This window comes from Heptranchias perlo, chromosome 26 (assembly GCF_035084215.1).
Source record: "Heptranchias perlo isolate sHepPer1 chromosome 26, sHepPer1.hap1, whole genome shotgun sequence".
NCBI classification, from domain to species: domain Eukaryota; kingdom Metazoa; phylum Chordata; class Chondrichthyes; order Hexanchiformes; family Hexanchidae; genus Heptranchias; species Heptranchias perlo.
The window spans coordinates 21388343-21412478 of record NC_090350.1 but is presented as its reverse complement, the minus strand read 5'-3'; the positions used below and the strand labels follow the sequence as shown (position 1 = coordinate 21412478).

At 41.2% G+C, this 24136-nt stretch overlaps 1 protein-coding gene across 1 annotated transcript in view; it reads left to right on the top strand.

Annotated features, from left to right (window-relative positions):
- akirin1 (akirin 1) overlaps positions 1-15633 on the top strand; it is a 30600-nt gene extending 14967 nt beyond the window's left edge. Inside the window, exons 3-5 of the mRNA XM_068006482.1 lie at positions 227-358; positions 4537-4608; positions 11748-15633. Of these exons, the coding sequence (XP_067862583.1) occupies positions 227-358; positions 4537-4608; positions 11748-11758 (215 nt within the window). The 3' untranslated portion in view covers positions 11759-15633. The remainder of the gene's footprint in view (positions 1-226; positions 359-4536; positions 4609-11747) is intronic.
- The last annotated feature ends 8503 nt before the right edge of the window (positions 15634-24136 follow it).

The following is a 24136-nucleotide window of genomic DNA, read 5'->3' as shown; positions in this document are numbered from 1 at the left end:
CTTGTAAATGTAATTTAAATGTGCAGTTTTTAAGGCTGTTAGGTAATTGAGAAAACTGCAAACACTCCAAAATTAATAAGAATAAAATCATGCAAAAATGAATGTGTAGAGGACTATTATTCATCAGATACAGTTTGGCCAGTAGGTTAAAATAATTTTTTTCTGGATGTGGGACAGCAACTGCATTTATGTATTTGGAACTGAGCTTTTTTTCTATTATATATAGGGACATTATCTAAGAAAGATCAGCCTTTGTTCACATTACGACAGGTTGGAATAATCTGTGAACGCCTGCTTAAAGACCATGAAAGCAAGATCCGGGAGGAATATGAACAAGTTCTAAACACAAAACTTGCAGGTAGGAGCATCACAAAATTCATTCACTAACTGTAGAGCTGGAAAGATGCATCCAGAGGGGAGAGTGAGAGTAATGGGCAAAATATAACTATGGATAAAGTACCAGCTTGTTGAACTGTAGCATCCACCTTAATGGCAGTCTGTACACACAGGCTTATAGATTTCCTATCTTGGTAGCTGTCCTTGTTTTTCAGATTCTACTTTAACAAGGCTGTAATATTTAGATCAATGTTGCTACTGAAGGGACAGTCTGCTATCAGTTTCATCTACTGAAACCCCCAATTTTGAAAACCCTTTGAAGTTATATAGGAAAGTTCATTCAGCTTCTCTGCTGAAAATTATGCTTTCTTGTGGTTCTCATGGGTGAAAAATTGTGGAGGAATATGCTTGAATATTTTGACTGGCCCTTTGTGGCTAAAGGCATTTTTTAATCTTCATATCTGTAGAATAGTAAGTTACTCTAATTAATGCTAGACTTTCTACTGGGGATGTATAATCTGCATGAGTGGAAGCGCATAAGAGATGTCGGGGTTAAATAGTTCTTAATGTATATCTGTTGCACTTGATTTCAAGTTGGGTGGGGGAATTCCTACTTTTAATGGAGGAATACCGCTTTTCCTCTATAATTCACCATCATACAGTACAGAAGGAGGCCATTATGCCTGTGCTGGCTCTTTAAAAGAGCTATCCTATTAGATCCCCCCGATCTTTCTTCAGAGCCTTGCAAATTTTTCCTTTTCAAGTATATATCCAATTCCCTTTTGAAAGTTAGTGCATTCCAGATCATAACTCACTGCTTAAAATTAATGACCTTATAACAAAAATGCAGGAATGTGCAACTTTAAAACAGGATTTCATTAATGTAATGTTAATTTGAAAAGTGGACATTTCCCCTATTTCCAGTTTAAAATGTATTTTATGCCCCAAGGTCTCTTCTACCCCCACCCCCACAAATTGCATGCAGAAAGGTAATTCTTCCTGTTAACAAAATGTGCAGTATTCTCAAATTTAATGGAGACCGTTTAACTTTTGGCGAATGTCAGAAATATCTCATGATGTGGAGATGCCGGTGATGGACTGGGGTGGACAAATGTAAGGAATCTTACAACACCAGGTTATAGTCCAACAGTTTTATTTGAAAATCACAAGCTTTCGGAGGCTTTCTCCTTCATCAGGTGAGAAGGAGAAAGCCTCCGAAAGCTTGTGATTTTCAAATAAAACTGTTGGACTATAACCTGGTGGTGTAAGATTCCTTACAGAAATATCTCTCGTTTTAGATCTATCTATTGTACTGCTACAGGTAGGTGTAGATTATCTTTTAAGTTGGTGCTTCTCGAGGTATTTAGGGCTGGGCCCCACCAAACAATTCTGAACTTTTTCAGCAAAGTGCTTCCTTTTGCATTTCACTTGTCATTTTTTTCTTCTTTGCCGCCTTCCTTTTTTTACTCTTCCTGTTTGAGTCAGCAGCAATCTTTTTTTCTGTCCTCCCATTTCATGCAGCATTCATGCTGCCATGTGGGGAGTCTAGAGAGTGGGCCACGAAGGTGTTTACAGCACGAGGGGTAGAAATTGGTTAAGACCTGAAAAGAGGAGTTGTGTCTTGGTTCATGACACATGTGCATTAAATAAGTAGTGACTTTAAAAGGTGGATTAAAATTAAAGATTGGCAGGTAAAATAGTAAATGAGCTTTCAACGAGGAGATAGTTCGGGTATGGACAAGACACGTTGCCATGAGGGGGAAAGGAAGGGTATTCAAAGCTAGAGCTCCCTGGATGACTGAAGATACAGATTAAAATGAGAGAGCAGGAGGCTTATGATAAATGTCAGGCTCCTAATTCGGTAGAAAACCAAGCAATACAGAAAGTACAAAGGAGAACTGAAAAGGAAATGAGGGGTAAAGAGAGTGTATGAGAATAGATTAGCTGGTAACATAAAGGGAACCCAACAGTCTTTCTAAACATATGAAGGGTGGGACCAAAACTGAGATCTTGTGGAGGCAGAGGTACTAAATGAGTACTTTGCATCTGTCTTCACTAAACAGGGTGCTACCAATGTCACATTACAGGAGGAGGTAGTAGAGAAATTGGATAGGATAAAAATAGATAGGAGGTACTTGAAAAGCTGCCAGCACTCAAAGTAGAAAAGTCACCCGGACGGATGGGATGCATCCCAAGTTGCTGAAGGAAGTAAGGGTGGAAATAGCGGAGGATCTGGCCACAATCTTCCAATCCTCCTTAGATATTGGAGGATTGCAAATGTTACACCCCTGTTCAAAAAAAGGCATGAGGGATAAGCCAGGAAACTACAGGCCAGCCAGCCTAACATCGGTGGTGGGGCAACTTTTAGAGACAATAATTCAAGACCAAATTAATTGTCACCTGGAAAAATATGGGTTAATAAATGACTGGCACAGATTTGTTAAAGGCAAATCGTGTCTGACTAACTTGAGTACTTTGAGAGTAGTGTAGTTGATGTGTATGTGAACTTTCAAAAGGTGTTTGATGAAGTACCAAATAATAATTAGTAGCAGAATTGAAGCCCATGGGGGTTAAGGGGCAGTGGCAGCGTGGATACGAAATTGGCTAAGGGATAGAAAGCAGACATAAGTGGTTTAATGGTTGTTTTTCTGACCGGAGGGAAGTATACTGTGGTGCCCCCAGAGGTCGGTATTGGGACCACTGCTCTTTGATATTAATGACCTGAACTCGGGTATACAGGGCATCATTTCAAAGTTTGCAGGGATACGAAACTCAGAAATGTAGTAAACTTTGAGGAAGAGAGCAATTGACTTCAGGAGGACTTAGACTGGTGAAATGAGCAGACACATGGCAGATAAAATTTAATGCAGAGAAATGTGAAGTGATGCATTTTGGAAGGAAGAATGAGGCAATATAAACTAAGTGGTGCAATTTTAAAGGGGGTGCATGAACAGGGAGAAGACCTGAGGGTGAACGTACACATCATTGAAGGTGACAGGACAAGTTGAGCAGGCTTTTTTTTAAAAAAAAAGTATATGGGATCCTTGGCTTTATAAACAGAAGCATACAAAAGCAAAAAAGTTATGCTAAACCTTTATAAATCACTAGTTAGATCCCAGCTGGAGTATTGTGTCCAATTCTGGACACCACGCATTAGGAAGGATGCCAATGCCTTGGAGAGTATGCAGAGGAGATTTACTAGAATGGTACTTTAGTTACATAGAGACTAGAGAAGCTGGGGTTGTTCTCCTGAGCAGAGGAGGTTATGGGGAGATTTGAGGTGTTCAAGATCATTAAGGGTTTTGATAGAGTAAAGGAGGAGAAACTTTCCAGTGGCAGAAGGGTTGGTAGAGAGGACACAGATTTAAGGTAATTGGCAAAAGGAGATGAGGAAATCTTTTAGGCAGTGAGTTACGATCTGGAACGCACTGCCTGAAAGGGTGGTGGAAGCAAATTCAAAAAACTCAAAAGGGAATTGGATAAATACTTGAAGGAAAAATTTTGCAGGGCTATGGGGAAAGGGCAGGTGAGTGGGGCTAATTAGATAGCTTGTTCGAATGGCTGCCTTCTGTGCTGTGTGATTCTATGAATTGCTCCCTCTTTGAGTTCTATCTCTGCAGTTGCCCACCTCACTTGTTACCTAGTGCTCCTAGAGAAAACATTTAAAATGTGTGCGTACCTCTGCTGGGGAGAGGAGCGTGTTGTGATTGATGTGGACCCTAGCCAATTGGGAGGAACCACTGCAGTGTCAATCAGGTTCAAAAAAAGTCAATTCCGGTCCTCCAAGCCACACTTGGACAGGCCTTGTCAACCATTTTAAGAACAACTGCTCAATGTGAACTGATCTCTGGTGTGGAGAACACTTAACATTCATCCCTGTGAATTTAAGCCTTGTATACATGGGTATGATGCAGGTCAAAGTAGCACGTGGTGAAAAATTGTTAATATTCTTTAAATTGTGGGGTACAAAGCAAACCTGGTCTAGTAAAACACTTCACAAACTGTGCCATGATGACCTCTGCTAGTGAAAAAAGCATAACTGCTAATACAAAGACCCTTACAAACTTAACCTATTTATTGTGTAGAACATAGGGTTGTGTCAAAGAATTTTTTTTGGAACAAACTTCAAATGTATTCTTGAAACATCAGAGTTAAGTTGGATAGTTATTTGAAATAGAATAATCTGCTTTCCTTTTTCAGAACAATATGATGCTTTTGTGAAATTCACACACGACCAGATTATGAGACGATATGGAGAACGACCTGCCAGCTGTAAGTGTGAACTTGTAGACTTCAGAATTCCTAACTGGATTGGAGACTTTTTTGGGGGGCATAATGGAAAGAAGAGCAATCAGACTTGCATCTAACCATTTTTGGCAGTCAATTAGACTCTAAATATGAAGTTTCTGCTGATCAGATTCGCATAATATGGATTTGACCATTGTGGATCCAGGCTTGCTTTTCAGTTTCCCTTTCCTAATTGTTTGAAAGATTAAAAGCAATTGAATACATTTATATTCCTTACCAGCAATATAAACTGCTTACCAACTCCTGGTCCCAGTGCGCTACAGATATTCCTATTTATTCTGTCCCATGGTTTGTATAGCAGCCAGTTCTGACTTCAAATACGTATGTCCAATTATGAAGATCCTTAGCGATGTGCACTAAGTGCATTGGTTTAGACACTGGTCTTTCACCTCTAGACTTGTGGTTAAACCTAGCCAGGACTGGAGTGCAAAACTCTGTTCATTGTGGTGGGTGTAAAAATCTTGTGATTTTTAAAACCATTCATTCTTGGGACATGGGTGTCATTGGCAAGGCTGATATTTATTGCCCATCCCTAGTTGCCCTTGGTAAGGTGGTAGTGGGCCATCTCCTTAAATCCTTGCAGTCCATGTGGTGAAGATGCTCCTACAATGCTGTCAGGTAGGGAGTCCCAGGATTTTCCCAGCAATGATGAAGGAAATATGAGATGCCGTCAGGGTGGTGTATGACTTGGAGTTGGTGTTCCTATGCACCTGCTGCCCTTGTTCTTTTCGGGGGTGGAGGTTTGGAAGGTGCCGCCGAAGAAGCTTTGGCGAGTTGCTGCAATGCATCCTGTAGATGTTACATATTGCTGCCGTGGTGCAGGGGGTGGATGTTTAGGCTAGAGTGTGAAGTGCTAATCAAGTGAACTGCTTTGTCCTGGATGGGTGTCAAGCTTGAGCCTTTTTTCAGCTGCACCCATCCAGGCAAGTGAAGAATATTCCAGCACACTCCTGATTTGTGCTATGAAGTCGGTGGAGAGGCTTTTGGTGTGTCAGGACATGAGCCACTTGCCACAGAATACCCAGCTTCTGACCTGCTGTAGTAGCCATGGCTATTCCAATTAACTTTGCTCCAATTAAGTTTCTGGTGAATGGTGACCCCCTTGGATGTTGATAATGCCATTGACTGACTGCCAAGGGGAGGTGGTTAGGTTCTCTCGTTGGAGATGGTCACTACCTGGCACTTGTGTGGTGCGAATGTTACTTGCCATTTATCAGTCCAAGCCTGGATGTTGTCCAGGTCTTGCTGCATGACCGCTTCATTATCTGAGGATGGATGAATGGAGCTGAACATTGCAATCAATAGCAAACAGTCCCACTTCGGAGTTCATGAAGGAGGGAAGATCATTGATGACGCAGGTGGAGATAATTGGGCCTAGGACATTGCCTTGAGGAACTCTTGTGGTGATGTCCTGGGGCTACAGTTGGCCTCCAACCACATCCATTTTCCTTTGTGCCAAGTATGACTCCAGCCACTGATTAATTTCCCCCCTGATCTCCATTGACTTGTTTTACCAGGGTTCCTTGATGCCACACTCTGTTGAATGCTACCTTGATATCAAGGGCAGTCACTTTCACCACCGCTTTGGAGTTCAGCTCATTTCCATGTTTGAGCCAGGACTGGAGCAGTGATCCTGGCAGAACCGAAGCTGAGCATCAGTGAGCAGGTTATTATTGAGCAAGTGCTGCTTGATAGCACTTTTGACGACAACTTCCATTACTTTGAAAATTGGGAGTAGACTCATAGGATGGTGACTGGCTGGATTAGACTTATCCTGCTCTTTGTAGACAGGGTATACCTGGGCAATTTTCCACATTGGGTACATGTTAGTGCTATAGCTGTACTTAAACAGCTTAGCTAGGGGCACAGCTAGTTCTGGAGCTTAAGTCTTCAGTAAAGCAGAGATGTTATCAGGGCATATAGCCTTTATGTCCAGCTGTTTTCAAATGTCACATGTAGTGAATCAAATTGGCTGAAGACTGGCTTATAAATGCAAGTTGTTCTGTGATGGTGAGGACCTCAGGCAGAGGCCAAAAAGGATCATCTACTTGGCACTTCTGGCTGAAGATTGTTGCAAATGATTCAGCCTTTGCACTCACATAGTGGGCTCTGCCATCGTTAAGGATGGGGAAGGTCATGGAGCCGCCTTCTCCTGTTAGTTGCTTAATTGTCTACCACCATTCACGACTGGATGTAGCAAGGTTGCAGAGCTCTGACCAGATCAGTTAGTTGTGGGATAGCTTGGCTCTGTCTTAGTGTGCTGTTTTTGCTGTTTACCATGCATGTAGTCCTGTGTTGTAGATTCACCAGGTTGGTGCTTCATTTTCAGGTAGGCCTGGTACTCCAGGCATGCTGTTCCACATTCCCTTTTGAACTAGGGTTGGTCACCTGGCTTGATGTTAGAGGAGTGACGGATATGCTGGGCCATGAGGTTACAGGTTGTGGTCATATACAATTCTGCTGCTGGTGGTCCACAACACCTCATGGATGCCAGTTTTGTGCCGTTAGATCTGTTCTTAATCTATCCCACTTAGCATGGTGGTAATCCCACATGATACAATGGAGGGTGTCTTTAGTGTGAAGAAGGGACTTGGTCTCCACTTGGATGTGCAATGGCCACTAATACCAAGGCTGTCATGCAAAGACACATCAGCGACAAGGTGAGGACAAGGTCAAGTAGATTATTCCCTCGTGGTGGTACTACCAAGCCACACTCGTGATGTACTCTGGGGGGGGGCTTCAATGTCCATTTTTTGCCCTTGCTACCCTCAGGGCTTCCTCCAAGTGATGTTCAATGTGGAGTACAGCTCATCTGCTGAGGGAGGTAGAAATCAGCAGAAGGTTTCCTTGCTCATATTTGACCTGAAACTGAGACTTGGAATTTGAAGTCAATGTTGAGGACTTCCAGTCCACTCCCCGATTTTTCATGGGATGTGGGCGTCGCTGGCGAGGGCCGGCATTTATTACCCATCCCTAATTGCCCTTGAGAAGGTGGTGGTGAGCCGCCTTCTTGAACCACTGCAGTCCGTGTAGTGAAGGTTCTCCCACAGTGCTGTTAGGAAGGGAGTTCCAGGATTTTGACCCAGCGACGATGAAGGAACGGCGATATATTTCCAAGTCGGGATGGTGTGTGACTTGGAGGGGAACGTGCAGGTGGTGTTCCCATGTACCTGCTGTTCTTGTCCTTCTAGGTGGTAGAGGTCGTGGGTTTGGGAGGTGCTGTCGAAGAAGCCTTGGCGAGTTGCTGCAGTGCATCCTGTGGATGGTACACACTGCAGCCACTGTGCGCCAGTGGTGAAGGGAGTGAATATTTAGGGTGGTGGATGGGGTGGCAATCAAGCGGGCTGCTTTGTCCTGGATGGTGTCGAGCTTCTTGAGTGTTGTTGGAGCTGCACTCATTCAGGCAATTGGAGAGTATTCCATCACATTCCTGACTTGTTCCTTGTAGATGGTGGAAAGGCTATGGGGAGTCAGGAGGTGAGTCACTTGCCACAGAATACCCAGCCTCTGACCTGCTCTTGTAGCCACAGTATTTATGTGGCTGGTCCAGTTAAGTTTCTGGTCAGTGGTGACCCCCCAGGATGTTGATGGTGGGGGATTCGGCGATGGTAATGCAGTTGAATGTCAAGGGGAGGTGGTTAGACTTTCTCTTGTTGGAGATGGTCATTGCCTGGCACTTGTCTGGCACGAATGTTACTTGCCATTTATGAGCCCAAGCCTGGATTTTGCATACCACTGTGCCCCCATCTCTATTGGGGTCTGTCCTGTTGGTGGGACAGGACATAATGTGGGAGTTTGGGTAATCTGAATGTCACTGATTTCATACTAATTGGCTCTCAATTGCCAATCTCATTTAGGGTAGAGGATAGCGGACGTGAGAAGTGGGGAAATTTCACACAAGTGTGTGGTGCACTTCAGAGGTTTGGACTGTGATACCATGGGACTGAGCAGTGAAAACTTTGCATTTAGCCATGCTATACCTAATTTGGTAGTGATTGTTCAATTTCCCAACATTAACAGATCTCTTTGTGCTCAAACTTGCAAGAAAAATGGCCACCTATATGTTCTTGATAGCTAAGGATGACTTCATATAGACCAGTAACTGCAAAGGTGTAGTGTGGTGCTGCCACCAGAGTGTTGACCAGAACTCTTGTTGGTATGCACCTGCTTTGTTCATCTTGCAACTTTGCTGCTGGTGGCAAAGTAAATGGATGACCAGGATATGACTGCAGAATTCGAAAGACACAACTTGTAACAATTTTACTTTAAAGCAGACTATTTCACAAATTTTAGGAAATTTGGTATATTCCGGTAAACAGTTGACATTAGGTATGATTTGAAATGAGTGTCTTTAGTCAAATAGAGGAAATCACAGTCAAGCCAAATTAAATTCACATTCTTAGCCCAGGTAAGTCAAGGCCATATTGTCACTCCAAGCAATGATTCATTTGCTCAGCATGGGGTAGGGGACCTTGATCTGCACAACTAAGTCCATTTTCTTGTAAGCTAATGGGTCACTACAGTTTAGATTTCAGCCTCCGCTTTACTTCAGTGATTTGGTCTTGGCATAGACATTTGGTCGGAGCATATGTCATCCACTAGCTTGTTTAGTGTATACACAATTGCTAAGGCCAGTTTCCACAATTAAAGTAACCACTGCTAAGTCAAAAGGCTGCAGCAAAGTGGTTTCCCATTTGTAATAACACCAGTGACTGTATAGCCACTGAGCTACATTGGCAATCTTAACTCTATTGTGCATCAAAACAGCAGCAGTTCAGCCTGGAGGTTTCAACTCCATTTTCCAAGCCACAAGTGGCAGCATAGCCTTAATCTGAGTCTGGGTGTATAAACATCAATATTATGATATAGCCATCAAGTATTTTGTTTGTGTATAACCCTGAATGTTTAGCAAAAATTCTTGGGTTTTTGCTTGCTTTTTGTATAATATGCACATGAATGAGTGACAATGTCTGTAGTTTGAACTGAGCCTGGAAATGGGTTTGGAATTGCTGAAAGAATTCTTGAATTCTGAGTGGCAGGAAAATTCTAGTCAGTTTATGCGATCTCTGTATACTTGAAACGTGGACCAGTTGTGAATTGGTACGTGTGGTACAATTGCAACCAAATAGTCATGTGCTAATTTCTATATACCTCTGTTAATCAAGTAACAAAAAAATTGCCAATATAAAAGCTTAACCCAACAGTTTTGCATACTCAATGAGTTTTGAATCAGTTCATCTTTTATACAGTTTGAAATACTAAATGTCACTGGTGACAAATCCTCAAAACAGAAACATTGAAAACAAAAAAATTAAAATTTAACAAAGGATACAGAAAAGGCTTTAGTTCTGATGGTTAAACTGAATGATAAACACTAACCGCATTTATAGTGTGGGGGGGGGGGGGGGGGAAATGTTGAAACATGCAGTTCCGGTATTGCCTGTCACCTCACTGTAGCTTCATTAACTGGTGATCTGGTCATGCAAACAACTTACATTTATATAGCCCCTAATTCACCATACTGGCTAAATCAGACAAAAATAGGCACTGAGCCAGAGGAGATATTTGAAAAGTATGGTCGAGATTGGATGGGGCATTGCCACAGCAACAGGGCAGTAGTTCATTGCCCACTATTTTTGGGCACTACTGCCTCGTTTTTGAATGGTGGGGCACCTGAAAATTCACCCGGTGGTTTTAAGGAGGGCCTTTTAAAGGGGGAGAGGAAGATGCAGAGGCAGACAGTTTAGGGAGGTATTCCAGAGCATGGGTCTAAGTGGCTAAAGGTGTGGCCACATGGTGGGATAAGGGGGTGCATGCACAAGAGGCCAGGTTTGGAGGAACAAAGTTCTGGTGATGGTTATAGGGCTGCAAGTGGTTAGGGATGGGGGCAGGGCAAGGCCATGAAGGGATTTAAGCACTAGGATGAGAATTTAATTTTGAGGTGTTGGAAACCAGGAGCCCATGTAGATCAGCAAGGACAGCAGTGATGGGTAAGTGGGACTTGGTGCAGAGTAGGATATGGGCAGCAGAGTTTTCAATGAGCTGAAGTTTAGAGATGGTAATGGATGGAAGGTAGGCCAGGAAAGCATTAGAATAGTCAAGCCTGGAGGTGACTCGTGCATGGATGAGTTTCAGCAGCAGATGGGCTGAGGCGAGCAATGAGGTGGAAGTAGGTGGTCTTTATGAACATTTGAGTGAATGACTGACTCCTAACACCCCAGGACTAAATCATTGAAAGAAAGCAGAGGGAACAATCTAAACTGTAGCTCCCACCAGTCTTGTGCTGATCAGGAAGACTCCTACTCTGTTCTGGATAATTGGATCTCTGCTGAGAGTGACAGTCCGGTTACTGCAATTGGCCTTGACTTGCACAGACTAGGAAAGTGGAGGGTGGGGTGCTATTTGCTTTTGATAGTTATGCAGTGACCCCTGTTGAACAAAATATTTCTGGAGGGTCTCGTGCAGTGGGTTTGACCGGTTCCCTTTGAATAACCTGGCAGCACTCGCTGTCCATAGCTTATGTGTGAAGAATGACTGATTTGAGGTACTAGAGGGCAGCTGACATCTGTTGGACTAGCCCAGTATAAATTACTGCTGTAAGAACTGAGATCAGATAAGGAGGGAATATATATCTTTTTTTCTTAGCAAAATGAGTGTTAATGAATGGATTTAGCTGAAAAATTATGGAATTGGGTCAATTTGGTTTTAATAAATTCCAAAATTTTAATTGATATAATAAAGGATGAAAGCTCCATGCCATTGCTTTCTTAAAAAAAACTGTGGTTAATTTCTGTAATGACCCTGTGCATGTACTTGCTGTTAGGCAATTCTATTAATTGTTGCAATGAAGTTCTAATGTTGCCTCAATGCGTTTTGTCTTTGCATAACATTGGAAAATTCAACTTCCCTAAGTGTAATGTAGTGTCTTGACTGCTTTAACGTTAATCTGTTAATTTGCATAGTGAATTGAAGTAACTTTTTTAATTGGATAACTTGGTACTTTGCTGAATTTAGGACTTTTTTAATGGGTCAACAAAATGCAGTGTTCCTGTTTTTTTTTTCTCTCTAGTGCATACTGTGACAGTAACTTTTTTTTCTTACAGATGTGTCCTGAAGCATTTTGTGATTGGGTGTTGGCTTTCACCTCTCAAGTCAGCTGCTGTACTTATGAGAACTAATTTTGGTGCCATGTTTTACCCACCTTCTACTTGAGGGATTTTAACTCTTCACCGCTGGCCCACCCTACCTCTTGTAAAAATGAAACAAAAAAAACAAAAAAAATCTGACTTTACCAGTCAATGTGCTATCAGTACAGAGATTTGTCTACTTTCCACTGCTAACTCTGCTACTGTGAGAATAACCTGCCATTTATTTCCAGTTCAAGAAGCTGAATACCAAGCAACAGTTGTTAATCTGCCTTTAAGAAGTGGAACTGACTATGGGATTGTTACCGTGCAAACCTTTTGAAAGGATTAAAGTTCTGTCACAAGTGATTAGTCTGAATTTTGAACATCATTAAAGTCGAAATTTCAGTTTCTCTGCATTGATCTGAAAAATACAGTGCGCTACAGTAATACTGCAGAAATCTCCATTTCTTGTAGAATAGATTTTATTTTTTTATTCAGTGGAGCATTGTGTTACCTGTCAGCTGCAAACATCTGTTACTTGACAATAAGGGGGGTGTGCATATCTAATCCAGTCATTGGTTTCAAAGTTTGAATTAGAGACCTGAAAACGGGGCATAAAACCCACAGGTGGTCTGAAGTGGACTGGGCCAAGAATATAACCATTCATGGTTCACCGGCAAGACCATATATGAATTGCATACATGTGGGAATCACTATACCGATGTTAATTTTTGGTTTCAAATTAGACACTTGGAGGGGGTTGTTTGTGTCAGGGATTTGTTTGTTCTAAATTTATCTCCTGAAAATGAAAAACCAACAAAGTTGTTTGTGAAATGGTACAAGGCTGTCTTTTTTTTCAAATTGTATTTTGGTCAAAATGGACTGAATGGCAGCCTTAAATTTTTTTTCTTGTGCTCTTGTTCTAAACCCAGTTTTGTAGAGTTTGTTTAAACAATAGTGAGATGATAACTTTTTACCTGTTGCACCACCAATTTTAAATTGGCTTTCAATCTTATTTACCAACTTTTGGTAGTTGGATATCTCTGCAAGATTGTTTGAGCTGCCTCTTTAAAGATAGTTGCTCAAATGGCACTTTTCAATTTAAAATGCTTCTAACTCCCGCTGTTTAATTGTAAATGTATTGGCCAGTATAACATTGAACAGTACTGTATTTCAAGTACAGTATGTATATGATCAGAAGATGGATTAGATCATGGGCTGAGTTTCAGAAACTGGTCTATTTGGAAAAATTTGGCTTGTGCAGGACTCTTAATTTGAATACCCAATCAGAGAGAACTCAAAATCCAGCTGTTTGTGTTGATATTCTGAATCCAGACTACAGTATATAGGGATCCTCGTTAACAGGTTACAAATATACAAGGACAAACAGTGGCATTATATGACCCATCATTGTGTTATGACAATTCTGTTTTCACAAAATGTGTTGGAATAACTTTGTTCAGCAGTTAGAAGAATGAATTCCAATGATTTTTTTTTAAGCATACCTAACCAAAAAGTGCAACTTTTACCTTGCTCTTTGTACATTTCTTGCCCTGTGTAGTGCTAACAAGCTTAGTAAAAAAAAAATAATAAAAATTGACCTAAACTAGACATCTCCTTTATATCCTATTTTGGTTTAAACACTTAGTATTAATTGGGGTTGTGAAATCCTGTTTGAAAATTGATTTGTAACCTGTATCAGTCTTGCATGTGCTTGTGTTTGCCTCAGTTTTATTACCTACTTGTGATTTAGTTGACTTCTGTTAATACATCTGGAGTGGCCTTATGAAAACAGCTAGATGGTAAAAATGTCTTAGCATTCTAGAGTTGTCAGCATTAAGGACACACTCAAATGAAGCCAGTATTAGTGTTTTTATAAAAGATGGTTACTATGTATAATATGGGGGTTCCAAAATGCAGTTATGTACCTCCTAGTCATGACCACATGCCTTCACATTTCTGTGGTATACTTAACTCATTATACAGGGAAGCAGTGCTGTAAGTTCTTGGAAGTGAACTATGAAGCTTATTTACAACTTTCTGAAACCTTGCCATGTAGTTACATATGTAATATGCAATTTAGTATAATTTACACAAATGCTTTCAGTTTTTTTTCCCTCAAGTTGCAGGCATTTTTAATAGCTAAAACAGTTGCATTATTTGGGTGCATTTTACAATTGAAATCAAATGGTTATAAGATGTACTTGTGCTTAAAATCAATTTAGACAAAGATACAAACTTTAGTGATTCAAAATTGCTGCAAATTTCATCTAGTCACAACTGAACTGAGTACGATCAGTTTTTGGTCTTCAGTGACATAACTGGGTGTAGCTAGAGGCAACTAATGAGGACAGAACTTTGACTGTGGTCATTGGGATTTGAGATGGTTAGGAAATCCTATTGAGTTTGACAAAGATTCATCATGAAATTAAGTGTAGTCGTCACAATCTGGGGCTATTCAGTCACTTCTTTGGGTGGGGGGGGGAGATGAGAACTTTCAAATAAGTATGGTCTGTCAGTGTATCAACACAATCATTTAGAGACGCTTGTCCAGTCAAAACCTAGTATCTTCCCATCTGTCTTCTAAAGTTCTAGTTCCCCTGATGGTATCAGTTGCATTATGCTGGACTGATTCTGAAGTCACCTTTTTAATCAGAGTACAGTCTGTTTTCAGCCTGTGGTTATGACTCATTTCATTCAAGTTAGTTTAAATCCCTAGTTTTAAATAAAATTTCACTACCAGAAAGTCTTTCATTATAACCAGTGGTTAGGAACAGTGCCTTCCATTCAACAATAATTTTACATTGTACATACTTTGCCAACAGTTTCATGGAAGATAAAAGAAAAAGTCCTCTGAACTACTTGGGTCAAGAATGAGTGAAATCTCTTGGTTTGTGATTGAGCACACATCTCTCCACTTGAATCTCCCATTCCTTTGACTAATCTCAAAGTTTACTATAGAAAAAGCAAAAATGGAGGATATTAATTTCTAGAATGGAGTGAGATGTACTAAATGACATTGCTGTGAGCAAAGATCACCAGAACAAAGTGTGAACTTTATGCTTTCCAAAAGTGGTATGTCAGCTAATCCTGCTGCAGGAAGAGATGAAGAGTAGGATATGAGTGGGCTAAGTTTGGGCAAGTCTTAGGTGATAGTAAAGCATGTTTGTTTTTGTGTGTGCATGTGTTTTGCGAGGAAAGCTTTCCTACAATCTAATTAATCCTGTTTTAAACACTTTCCCATCTCAAATTCTTTTACAGTTTTGCCTTGATACCTTCCCTGAGTATTACAAATTAAGGTCACAAGTTATAAAATGGCTACCTTGTTTTTTTGGCAGTATATAGTAATAGCTGATTCCTGTTGCATTAGAATATCCAGCTGGATATAAACGACAGAATAAAGTTCAAAATTAACACTTGTGTGGAGCTCAGATATTTTTGAAGGTTTAAATGGTGTCTTCAATAATATCAGTGCTTAGAACAGGTTAGTTTTGTCATTGTGTTTGCTGCAATATGAATTGGAATCCTAGCAATCTGTGTTTTAAACTAGCAGAGGGGGACACAAAACTTGTTCTAATCATTCGCAAACACACTTTTTCATGGAATGTCATAAGTATGATTTTTAAAATTTCTCGTGTGCTTATCTAACAAATACAGGACAGCTGGTAACAAGGCTATTGGCTTTCTACAAAGCAAATAATGTTCCTTACCTGTTGAGGGAATATTTGCTAGTTACTGAAGTGTTCTGTATTAGATGTATTGTTTGTGGATACCACATCTCCTTTGTCTAGAAAGTTATTTTTAATCCACCATTAAATGCCATTTGTTTCATTGAAACTCATTAAACAAATACAAATATCAACTTAATGGTTCCTAATTTTGTGTATTTTGGGAGGGTTCAGTAAACTTAATCTTTCATTCTGATTAGCTGATGTTTTTAAATTTATCTGAGCATAGCTGGTTTTAGAAAATAAAGTAAATTCGATCAGCTGGTTAGAATTTGCAAGTAGATTGTTAAAGCATGATACAGTAATCAGATGGGCTTGCTGAAACCAGTGTAGTCTGAGGAAAGACGTGGACACAGTACATAAGCACACGCTAATATTGCAGGTTTTAAACATTTTCCTCACTTCCTTGAATTGGTTTAATATAGTACATGTGTAAACTATATACTACTGTGTAGTAAAGTACTTCATTAGCTTACTGCTTGGTGTAAAAGAGCTGATGGTGGCCAGTTAGTGTGGTTGTAAATAAGTTTAACTTTTGTTTTGGTCCAGGGCCACAATGGTCCAACATGCTATACCCATAGGGATGTGGGCCTGCAACAAGATTCTTCACATGGTGAGTTGATTTAAATCATGCCACAGTGTGCAGTAACCAAGTGCACCTTTTATTTGTGCAATGGCTACTGCGATAGCCACACTTAATAGCATTCCCTTGCTATCTCACTGCAAGACTATTCCATGTGATGATCGCTGTCAAGAATTGCTTCCTGCTATTAAATTTACCTCTTACTGATTTGAGCCTGTTGCCCTCCCTCCCCCATTCTTGCAATTCAACTTAAAGTAGTATTCTGGTTTTACTTTTCTATTCCTGTAACTATCTTGTCTACGATGTGGAGATGCCGGTGATGGACTGGGGTTGATAAATGTAAGGAATCTTACACCACCAGGTTATAGTCCAACTTTTATTTGAAAATCACAAGCTTTCGGAGGCTTTCTCCTTCATCTGACGAAGGAGAAAGCCTCCGAAAGCTTGTGATTTTCAAATAAAACAGTTAGACTATAACCTGGTGTTGTAAGATTCCTTACATTTATCTTGTCTACGTCCAAGATCACCTGATACTTTTCTTTCCAGGCTGAAAAGCTGAAGTCTTTCCAATATTTCATCAGACCTATGACATTGGGAGACATTCAAATGCCTCCAGCATTTGACTATCCCCCTCCTGTCTGTCGTCCTCTCTTCCCCCCCCAACCCTACAACAAACTTTGTACTATAAGAGCAACTGCAGTGAAGCCCTACAAAGGGGGGTGAGGGGGGAGAAAGGTGGTGAGATTTTTAATTTTAAACTTTTATAAGCTGCATCATTCACATGTCATTTGGAAAAAATTACGACTCTCCCTTTCCTGCAGCCTTTGACAGTTAATCACAACAGTCTCTTCCAGTGCTTCCGCCATGGTCCAGCTTGGTTGGACTGACCTTACTTGGTTCCACTCTAATGATTGTAGTCAGAGCATTTCTACTGAAGGTTTGTCTTCCCATCTTTGCCCCACTAGCTAAGAAATCCCCAACGATTCAGCCTTGGCCCCCTCTTTCCTTATCTACGTATCACCCCTTGGTGACATTATCCGTGGACATGGGGTCAGCTTCCACATGTGAGTCAATGACACCCAGCTCCACCTCCATTTCTCCTCTAGTCCTCCATTGCCTCTCCTCCATCACACTGCTTGTCCTGGATGAACTGTAAGTTTTTCCAGCTAACTGCTGGAAAGACCGAAGCATTCATCCCCCTTCCACCCCTCCCATTACAAATTCTGTACCCTTGCAGCTTCCTGTAGTTGAACCAGATTGTAACCTCTGTCCTGTTTGAGCTGAACTTTCAATCCCATATCCTCTATCCTAAAGACTGCCTACTTTCGGTTCTGTAGCATCAGCCATCGCTGCTCCTACCTCCGCCCATGTCGATGCGGAAAATAAGGGGGCCAAGGATGGATTCTTAGGGGACTCCCAAGGTAATTGTGCAGGGATGGGAAGACAAACCAGATAGGTTAGAGTGGCACAAAGCAAGGCCACTCCCACCAAGCTCAACCATTCGTAAAGAGGCATTGGAGGTCAACCATATTGAAGACTGCAGAGAGGACGATGAGAGATAGCATTTCAATCAACGTGTGAATGATGGTACAACTTGTAAGCTTTTAACTTTAAACTCTTCTTAAACCCCCCCCCCCCCCCCAACTTCCTGCAGATCTTCACAGCAGTTTCTTTTATAGTACAGCCAATAGCCATCCTCAGCGTGCCTTTACTATTGGTACACTACTGTCTGCTTGTATACTTGATAATTGCACTTCCTCTGTTGGGTCCATGCCCAAGGTGGAGGTGCATGGACAATAATAAAAAAAAAACAGCTTAATAAAGCAAAGCATAGCTGGTGTAACAAAAATGAGCTCCCTTACATACCAAGTTTACAAGAAATGAAAACTATGCTGCATAGTTTCAAAGATTGGGGTTTAACTCTGGCTTGAGATGTTGTGCACAGGCAAAATCCAAGAGTACCCAACTTTGGATGGTTTCCATGTCCAACTAATCATTAATTTGATTCCACTTGTACTGCAGATAACACCAAGTTGTGTGGAATAGTAGAATGCTCAAAGAAGTACTTTGAAGTGAAATTTAACTGAGCAATGAGTAAGATTATTCCTACAATTTGTGGTTTTGTCACCAAAAGCCTGATCACATTAATGCTCTCCTGACTTGCCTCCTATCATCCAAAACTCTTATCTACATCCTATTCCATTCCAAGTCGTGTTAACGTCACCCCAATTCACGTTTACCTACATTAGGGGACCAGGAACCAATGTTTCAGAAAAAAATTTCATCCTTGTATTTAAATCCTGCCAAAACCTCACCCCTCCCAATCTTTGTAATGTCCTACAACTGCCAATTTCTCTCTGATTCAGGTCTCGTGCACCCCCTCCGTTTCTCCCACTATTGGTTGCCAAATCTTCAGCCACTTAAGTTCCACTCTTGAATTCCATCCCTAGATCTCATCACATCTTCTCCCCACTTTTAAAGACCCTGCTATAATCCCACCTCTTTGACTAAGCTTTTGATCATCCCCTCCCCCTAGTCTCCTCCTTTGGTTTGGTGTCTGTTTTTCTCATGCCTCTGAAGCAAATTGCACTTATTTAGCACTTTTAACATTTTAAAAAAAGGATCCAAATGGTTATGGGGTTGCTGTTTGTCCACACAAGATTGTAAGCTCTTTTCAACAATCATAGAATCTTGCAGCACAGAGGAGGGCATTCAGCCCATCATGCCTGTGCCTGTTCTTTGAAAGAGCTATCCAACTAGTCCCATTCTTTCCCCATATCCCTACAGATTTAATCTTTTCAGGTATATATCCAATTTGTTTTTGAAAGTTAGTATTGAATCTGCTTCCACCACCCTTTCAGAGAGTGCATTCCAGATCATAACTTGCAATTTAAAAAAAACCTCATTTTGGACATTTCAATCTCTCCTTGGCCTTCTCTGCTCCAAGGAGAACAATTCCAGCTTCTCTAGTCTCTTCACATAACTAAAGCCCCTCATCTCTGCTATCATTCTGGAAAATCTCCTCTGCCCCCTCTGAGACCTTGACGTCCTTGCTAAAATATGGTGCCCAGAAATGGTCACAGGCCTCAGCTAGATTATTAACTAGTGCTGCTTAAAGGTTTAGCATAACTTACTTGCTTTTGTATTCTATACCTATATTTATGAAGCCAAGGGTCCCATAAGCTTTTTTTTAACAGCTTTATCAACTTGTCTTGCCACCATTTGAAGATGTGTATGTGCACCCCCTTTAAAATTGTACTATTTCGTTTTTATTGCCTCGCCTCATTCTTCCTCCCAAAATGCATCACTTCATACTACTATGCATTAAATTTAATCTGCCATGTCTCTGCACATTTCACCAGTCTGTCCTCCTGAAATCTTCTACTATCCTCACTCTTTGCAAGTTTTGCTGTCTGCAAACTTAGAAATTGTGCCCCCCCCCCCCTATACCCAAGTCTGGGTCAGTAATATACCTAAAAGAGCTGTGGTCCTAATACCCCTGGGGAACAAACTGTACACATCCCTGTAGTCTGAAAAAACAACTGTTCACTACTCTCTTTGGAAGTATAATTTTCCAAGAATAAGGATGCCACGTACTGCTTGGGTAACGAGTCTAAATGGGGTAGAGAAGCAGAGATCTAGGGGTACAGATAACGAACTCAAAGTAGTGATGTGGGTTAATAAGGCCATCAAAAAAACAAACCAACCATTGGGATTCACTTTCTAGAGGAATAGAATTCAAAAGCAAAAAAGTTATGTTAAACTTGTATAGAACCTTTGTTAGACCATACTTCGTGTACTGTGCACAGTTCTGGTCTCCATATTATAAAAAGGAAATAGAGGCACTGGAGAAGGTGCAGAAAAGATTCACAAGGATAATACATATTATTTGAATGGCGAAATATTACAAAATGCTGTGGTACAGAGATCTGAGTGTTCTCTTACATGAAAATGTCAACATACAGATGCAGCAGGTAATCTGGAAGGCAAATGGAATATTGGCTTTTATTTCTAGGGGGATGGAGTATGAAAGCAGGGAAGTCATGCTACATCTGTATAGGAAGGATATACTTGCATTGGAGGCGGTTCTGTAGGTTGATTCTGGGTATGGAAGGGTTGTCTGAGGAAAGATTGAACAGGTTGGGTCTATACTCATTTGAGTTTAGAAGAATGAGATGAGATCTTATTGAAACATAAGATTCTGAGGGGACTCTAGGTAGAGTGGATGTTACCCCTCAAAGGGGAATCTAAAACTAGGAGACATAGTCTCAGAATAAGGGGTTGCCCGTTTTAAGACGGAAATGAGGAGGAATTTCTTCTCCCGGGGGTCGTGAATCTTTGGAATTCTTTACCCCAAAAAGCTGTGGCGGCTGAGTTAGACAAATTTTTGATCAGCAAGGGAGTCAAAGGATATGGGGGAAAGTGGAGTTGAGGTAAAAATCAGATCAGCCATGATCTCATTAAATGGCCTACTCCAGGCACGAAGGCCCAATGGCCTACTCCAGGCACGAAGGCCCAATGGCCTACTCCAGGCACGAAGGCCCAATGGCCTACTCCAGGCACGAAGGCCCAATGGCCTACTCCAGGCACGAAGGCCCAATGGCCTACTCCAGGCACGAAGGCCCAATGGCCTACTCCAGGCACGACGGCCCAATGGCCTACTCCAGGCACGACGGCCCAATGGCCTACTCCAGGCACGACGGCCCAATGGCCTACTCCAGGCACGACGGCCCAATGGCCTACTCCTGCTCCTATTTCTTATGGTCTAGAATATACTTATCAGGAAAGGCTGACCAGGCTCTTGGGGCTCTTTTTCTACAGAAAGGAGAAAGCTGAAGGATGACCTAATAGAGGTCTTTAAAATTAGATCTAGAGAAGATCTTTCCACTTGTGGGGGAAACTAAAACTAGAGGCTATAAATATAAGATGGTCACCAATAAGGAATTCAGGAGAAACTTCTTTACCCAGAGAGTGGTAAGAATGTGGAACTCGCTACCACATGAGCAATTGAGGCGAATAGCATAGGTGCATTTATGAGGATGCTAGATGAACACACCAACAACTTACATTTATATAGTGACTTTAACATAGTAAAATGTCCCAAGGTGTTTCACAGGAGCATTATCAACCAAAATTTGACACTAAGCCACATGAGATATTAGGACTGGTGCCTAAAAGCTTGGTAAGAGGTAGGTTTTGAGGAGCGTCTTAAAGGAGGTGAGAGAGGCGGAGAGGTTTAAGGAGGGAATTCCAGAGGCAAGGCAGCTGAAAGCACAGCCGCCAATGGTGGAGTGATTAAAATCGGGGATGCGCAAGAGGCAAGAATTGGAGGAGCGCAGAGATCTGAGGGTTGGAGGGCTGCAGGAGGTTACAGAGATATGAAGAGGCGAGGCTATGGATTTGAAAACCAGGATAAGAATTTTAAAATTGGGCGTTCCCCAACTGGAATCCAATGTACATCAGTGAACATGGGTGAACAGGGTTTGTGGCCCAATGTTCCCAATATTTAGTTGGAGGAAATTTTTGCTCATCTAGATGTCAGACTAGCAGTGTGGCAAATCAGACAGTGGAGGGAGAAAGGAATAGAACGTTATGCTGATAAGGTTAGATGAAGGAGGGTGGGGAGGAGGCTCGTGGAGCATAAACACCGGCATAGGTCAGTTGGGCTGAATAGCCTGTTTCTGTGCTGTACATTCTAATGTAATTCTGCTTTATGTCTCTTGGCCAACTTTGTAGCCATGCTGCCACTGTCTCTTTAATCCCATGGGCGTCAAATTTTGCTAACACGTCTATTATGTGACAGTTTATCAAATGCCTTTTGAAAGTCCATATACATGTCAACTGCATTACCTACATCAACCCTTGTTATTTATCGAAGAACTCAATCAATTTTGTCAGACATGATTTTCCTTTATCAAATCTGTATTGGCTGTCATTAATTAACTCATGCTTTTCCAAGTGAAAATTAATTTTGTTCTGGATTATGGTCTCCAGAAGTTTCCCCACCACCGATGTTAGGCTGACTGGCTGTAGTTACTGGGTTTATCCCCCTCCTTTTTTGAACAGGGTTGCAACATTTGAAACCCTCCAGTCCTCTGGCCTACTCCCATATACAAGGAGGATTGAAAGATAGTAGCCTCTGTTATTTCCAGCCTTAATTCCCTCAGCAACCAAGGATGCATCCCATCTAGACTGAGTGACTTTTTTACTTTCAGCGCTGCCAACCGTTTAAGTACCTCTTTATTTTTATCCTATCCAATTTCTCTACCTCTTCTCCATCCATGTGACATTGGCAGATGCCAAGTACTCATTCAGTACCTCAGCCATGCCCTCTGTCTCCACAAGAAGATTTCCTTTTTGGTCCCTAATCAGCCCCACTCTTCCTTTGACTATTCTTTTGCTCTTTATATGTTTATAAAAGAGTTTAGTGTTTCCTTTTTTGTTACTCGCTGATCTTTTCCCATGCACTCTTTGCCCCTCTTAGTAAGACTTGCTAAGTTTCAGTCACAACTCTCTACCTTTCATTTATTTATATTCTCTCAGGGTCCATAAGCTTTATGAATCTCCAAGTACTTCAATTTCTTAATGGTTGTTTCATTTTAACAACACATTTTCTAAAAGAACTGATGCATTCCCCTTGACCCATTAGTTTACCTAAGAATTAGAAGGTAGTGCTAACGTGTTACAGGTTCCATTAATTTTGTAACAAACTTTGTCTGTACTAGGGTGTGTGGGGTTATGGCATTTTAGCTGCAATACTTTACATTAAGATAACCTTGAACCTCTGATACAGTAGCTTAAAGGACATTTGCAACAAAAGTACAGAATGTAGCAGCTTGAACAGAGGTCACAAAATTCCTCAGTGTCTAAAAGCGTCATACTTTATTGTCGCTAATGTATTTTAAGGTGTTTCACAAGTTAATCTAATTTAAAAGATGACTTGCCATAATGAAAAGTCAATCTTTTGTCATCGCCACCCAAATGTAACATAGAATAGTGCCCCTGTATTTAAGAATTCTAGTTTTTTTTAAAAGAAGGTATATTGAGAAAAGTAGGTTAGCCTAACCCAGCCACACATAAACTTTTGGTACGCATATCAATATGGTACTTAGAATCATAGAATAGCTGGATTGCTCCTGCATAGAGCCGCGCGGACTTGATGGGCCAAATGGCCTCCTTCCGTAACCTTTCTATGACCTATTCGGCCCATCGAGTCCGTGTCGGCTCTCTGCAAGAGCGCTCCAGCTAATCCCACTCCCCCGCCCTATCCCCGTAGCCTTGCAAATTTTTTCCTTTTAATGTACTTATCCAGTTCCCTTTTGAAAGCCACCGTTGAATCTGCCTCTACCACCCCCTCAGGCAGTGCATTCCAGATCATAACCACTCGCTGCGTTTTTAAAAAAAAAGATTTTCCTCATGTTGCCTTTGTATTTAAAGTAAAATAATGGTTCAAGTGTGTTTGTCTAGGGAATAGCTGGGCCATACAGGAGAACAAAAAGTCAAGAACCAGAGAAGACCTCACCTAGCCCAGCATATACCATTTTGAATTACTCAATGCTTTTACTCCACTACTCTACGTGTAAAGACACTACAGGGTTAGGGAGGGGAAAATGAGACAGGACTGCTGCTACTGATCACTATTCAGCATCCTGTTGTGGAAGTGTGTATGTGTGGCAGAACAATTTTTCTTTAAAGTCTAATGCATAAATCATTGAAATGAAAAAAAGTAAGCTGAGCTTGAATTTAAGATAACCTTTTGGCTCTCTGATAGCATAATTTATAGGATATTCAGAACAAAACAACAACTTGCATTTATATATCACCTTTAAATGTAAGGTTAACTAGTGCTGTGGGGGTGCGTTTAAACTAATTTGGCTGGGGAATGGGCACCATGATGAAACATTAGCGAGGAGAAGCAAGGTGCGCAGAGGACTGGGAGGGACAAATAGAACCAGAGTAAAGAATAGTTCAGAAATAAGAGGAGCAAAGAGAGTATGAGAATAAATGAGCAGCTAACATAAAAGGGAACCCAAAAATCTTTTATAAACATATAA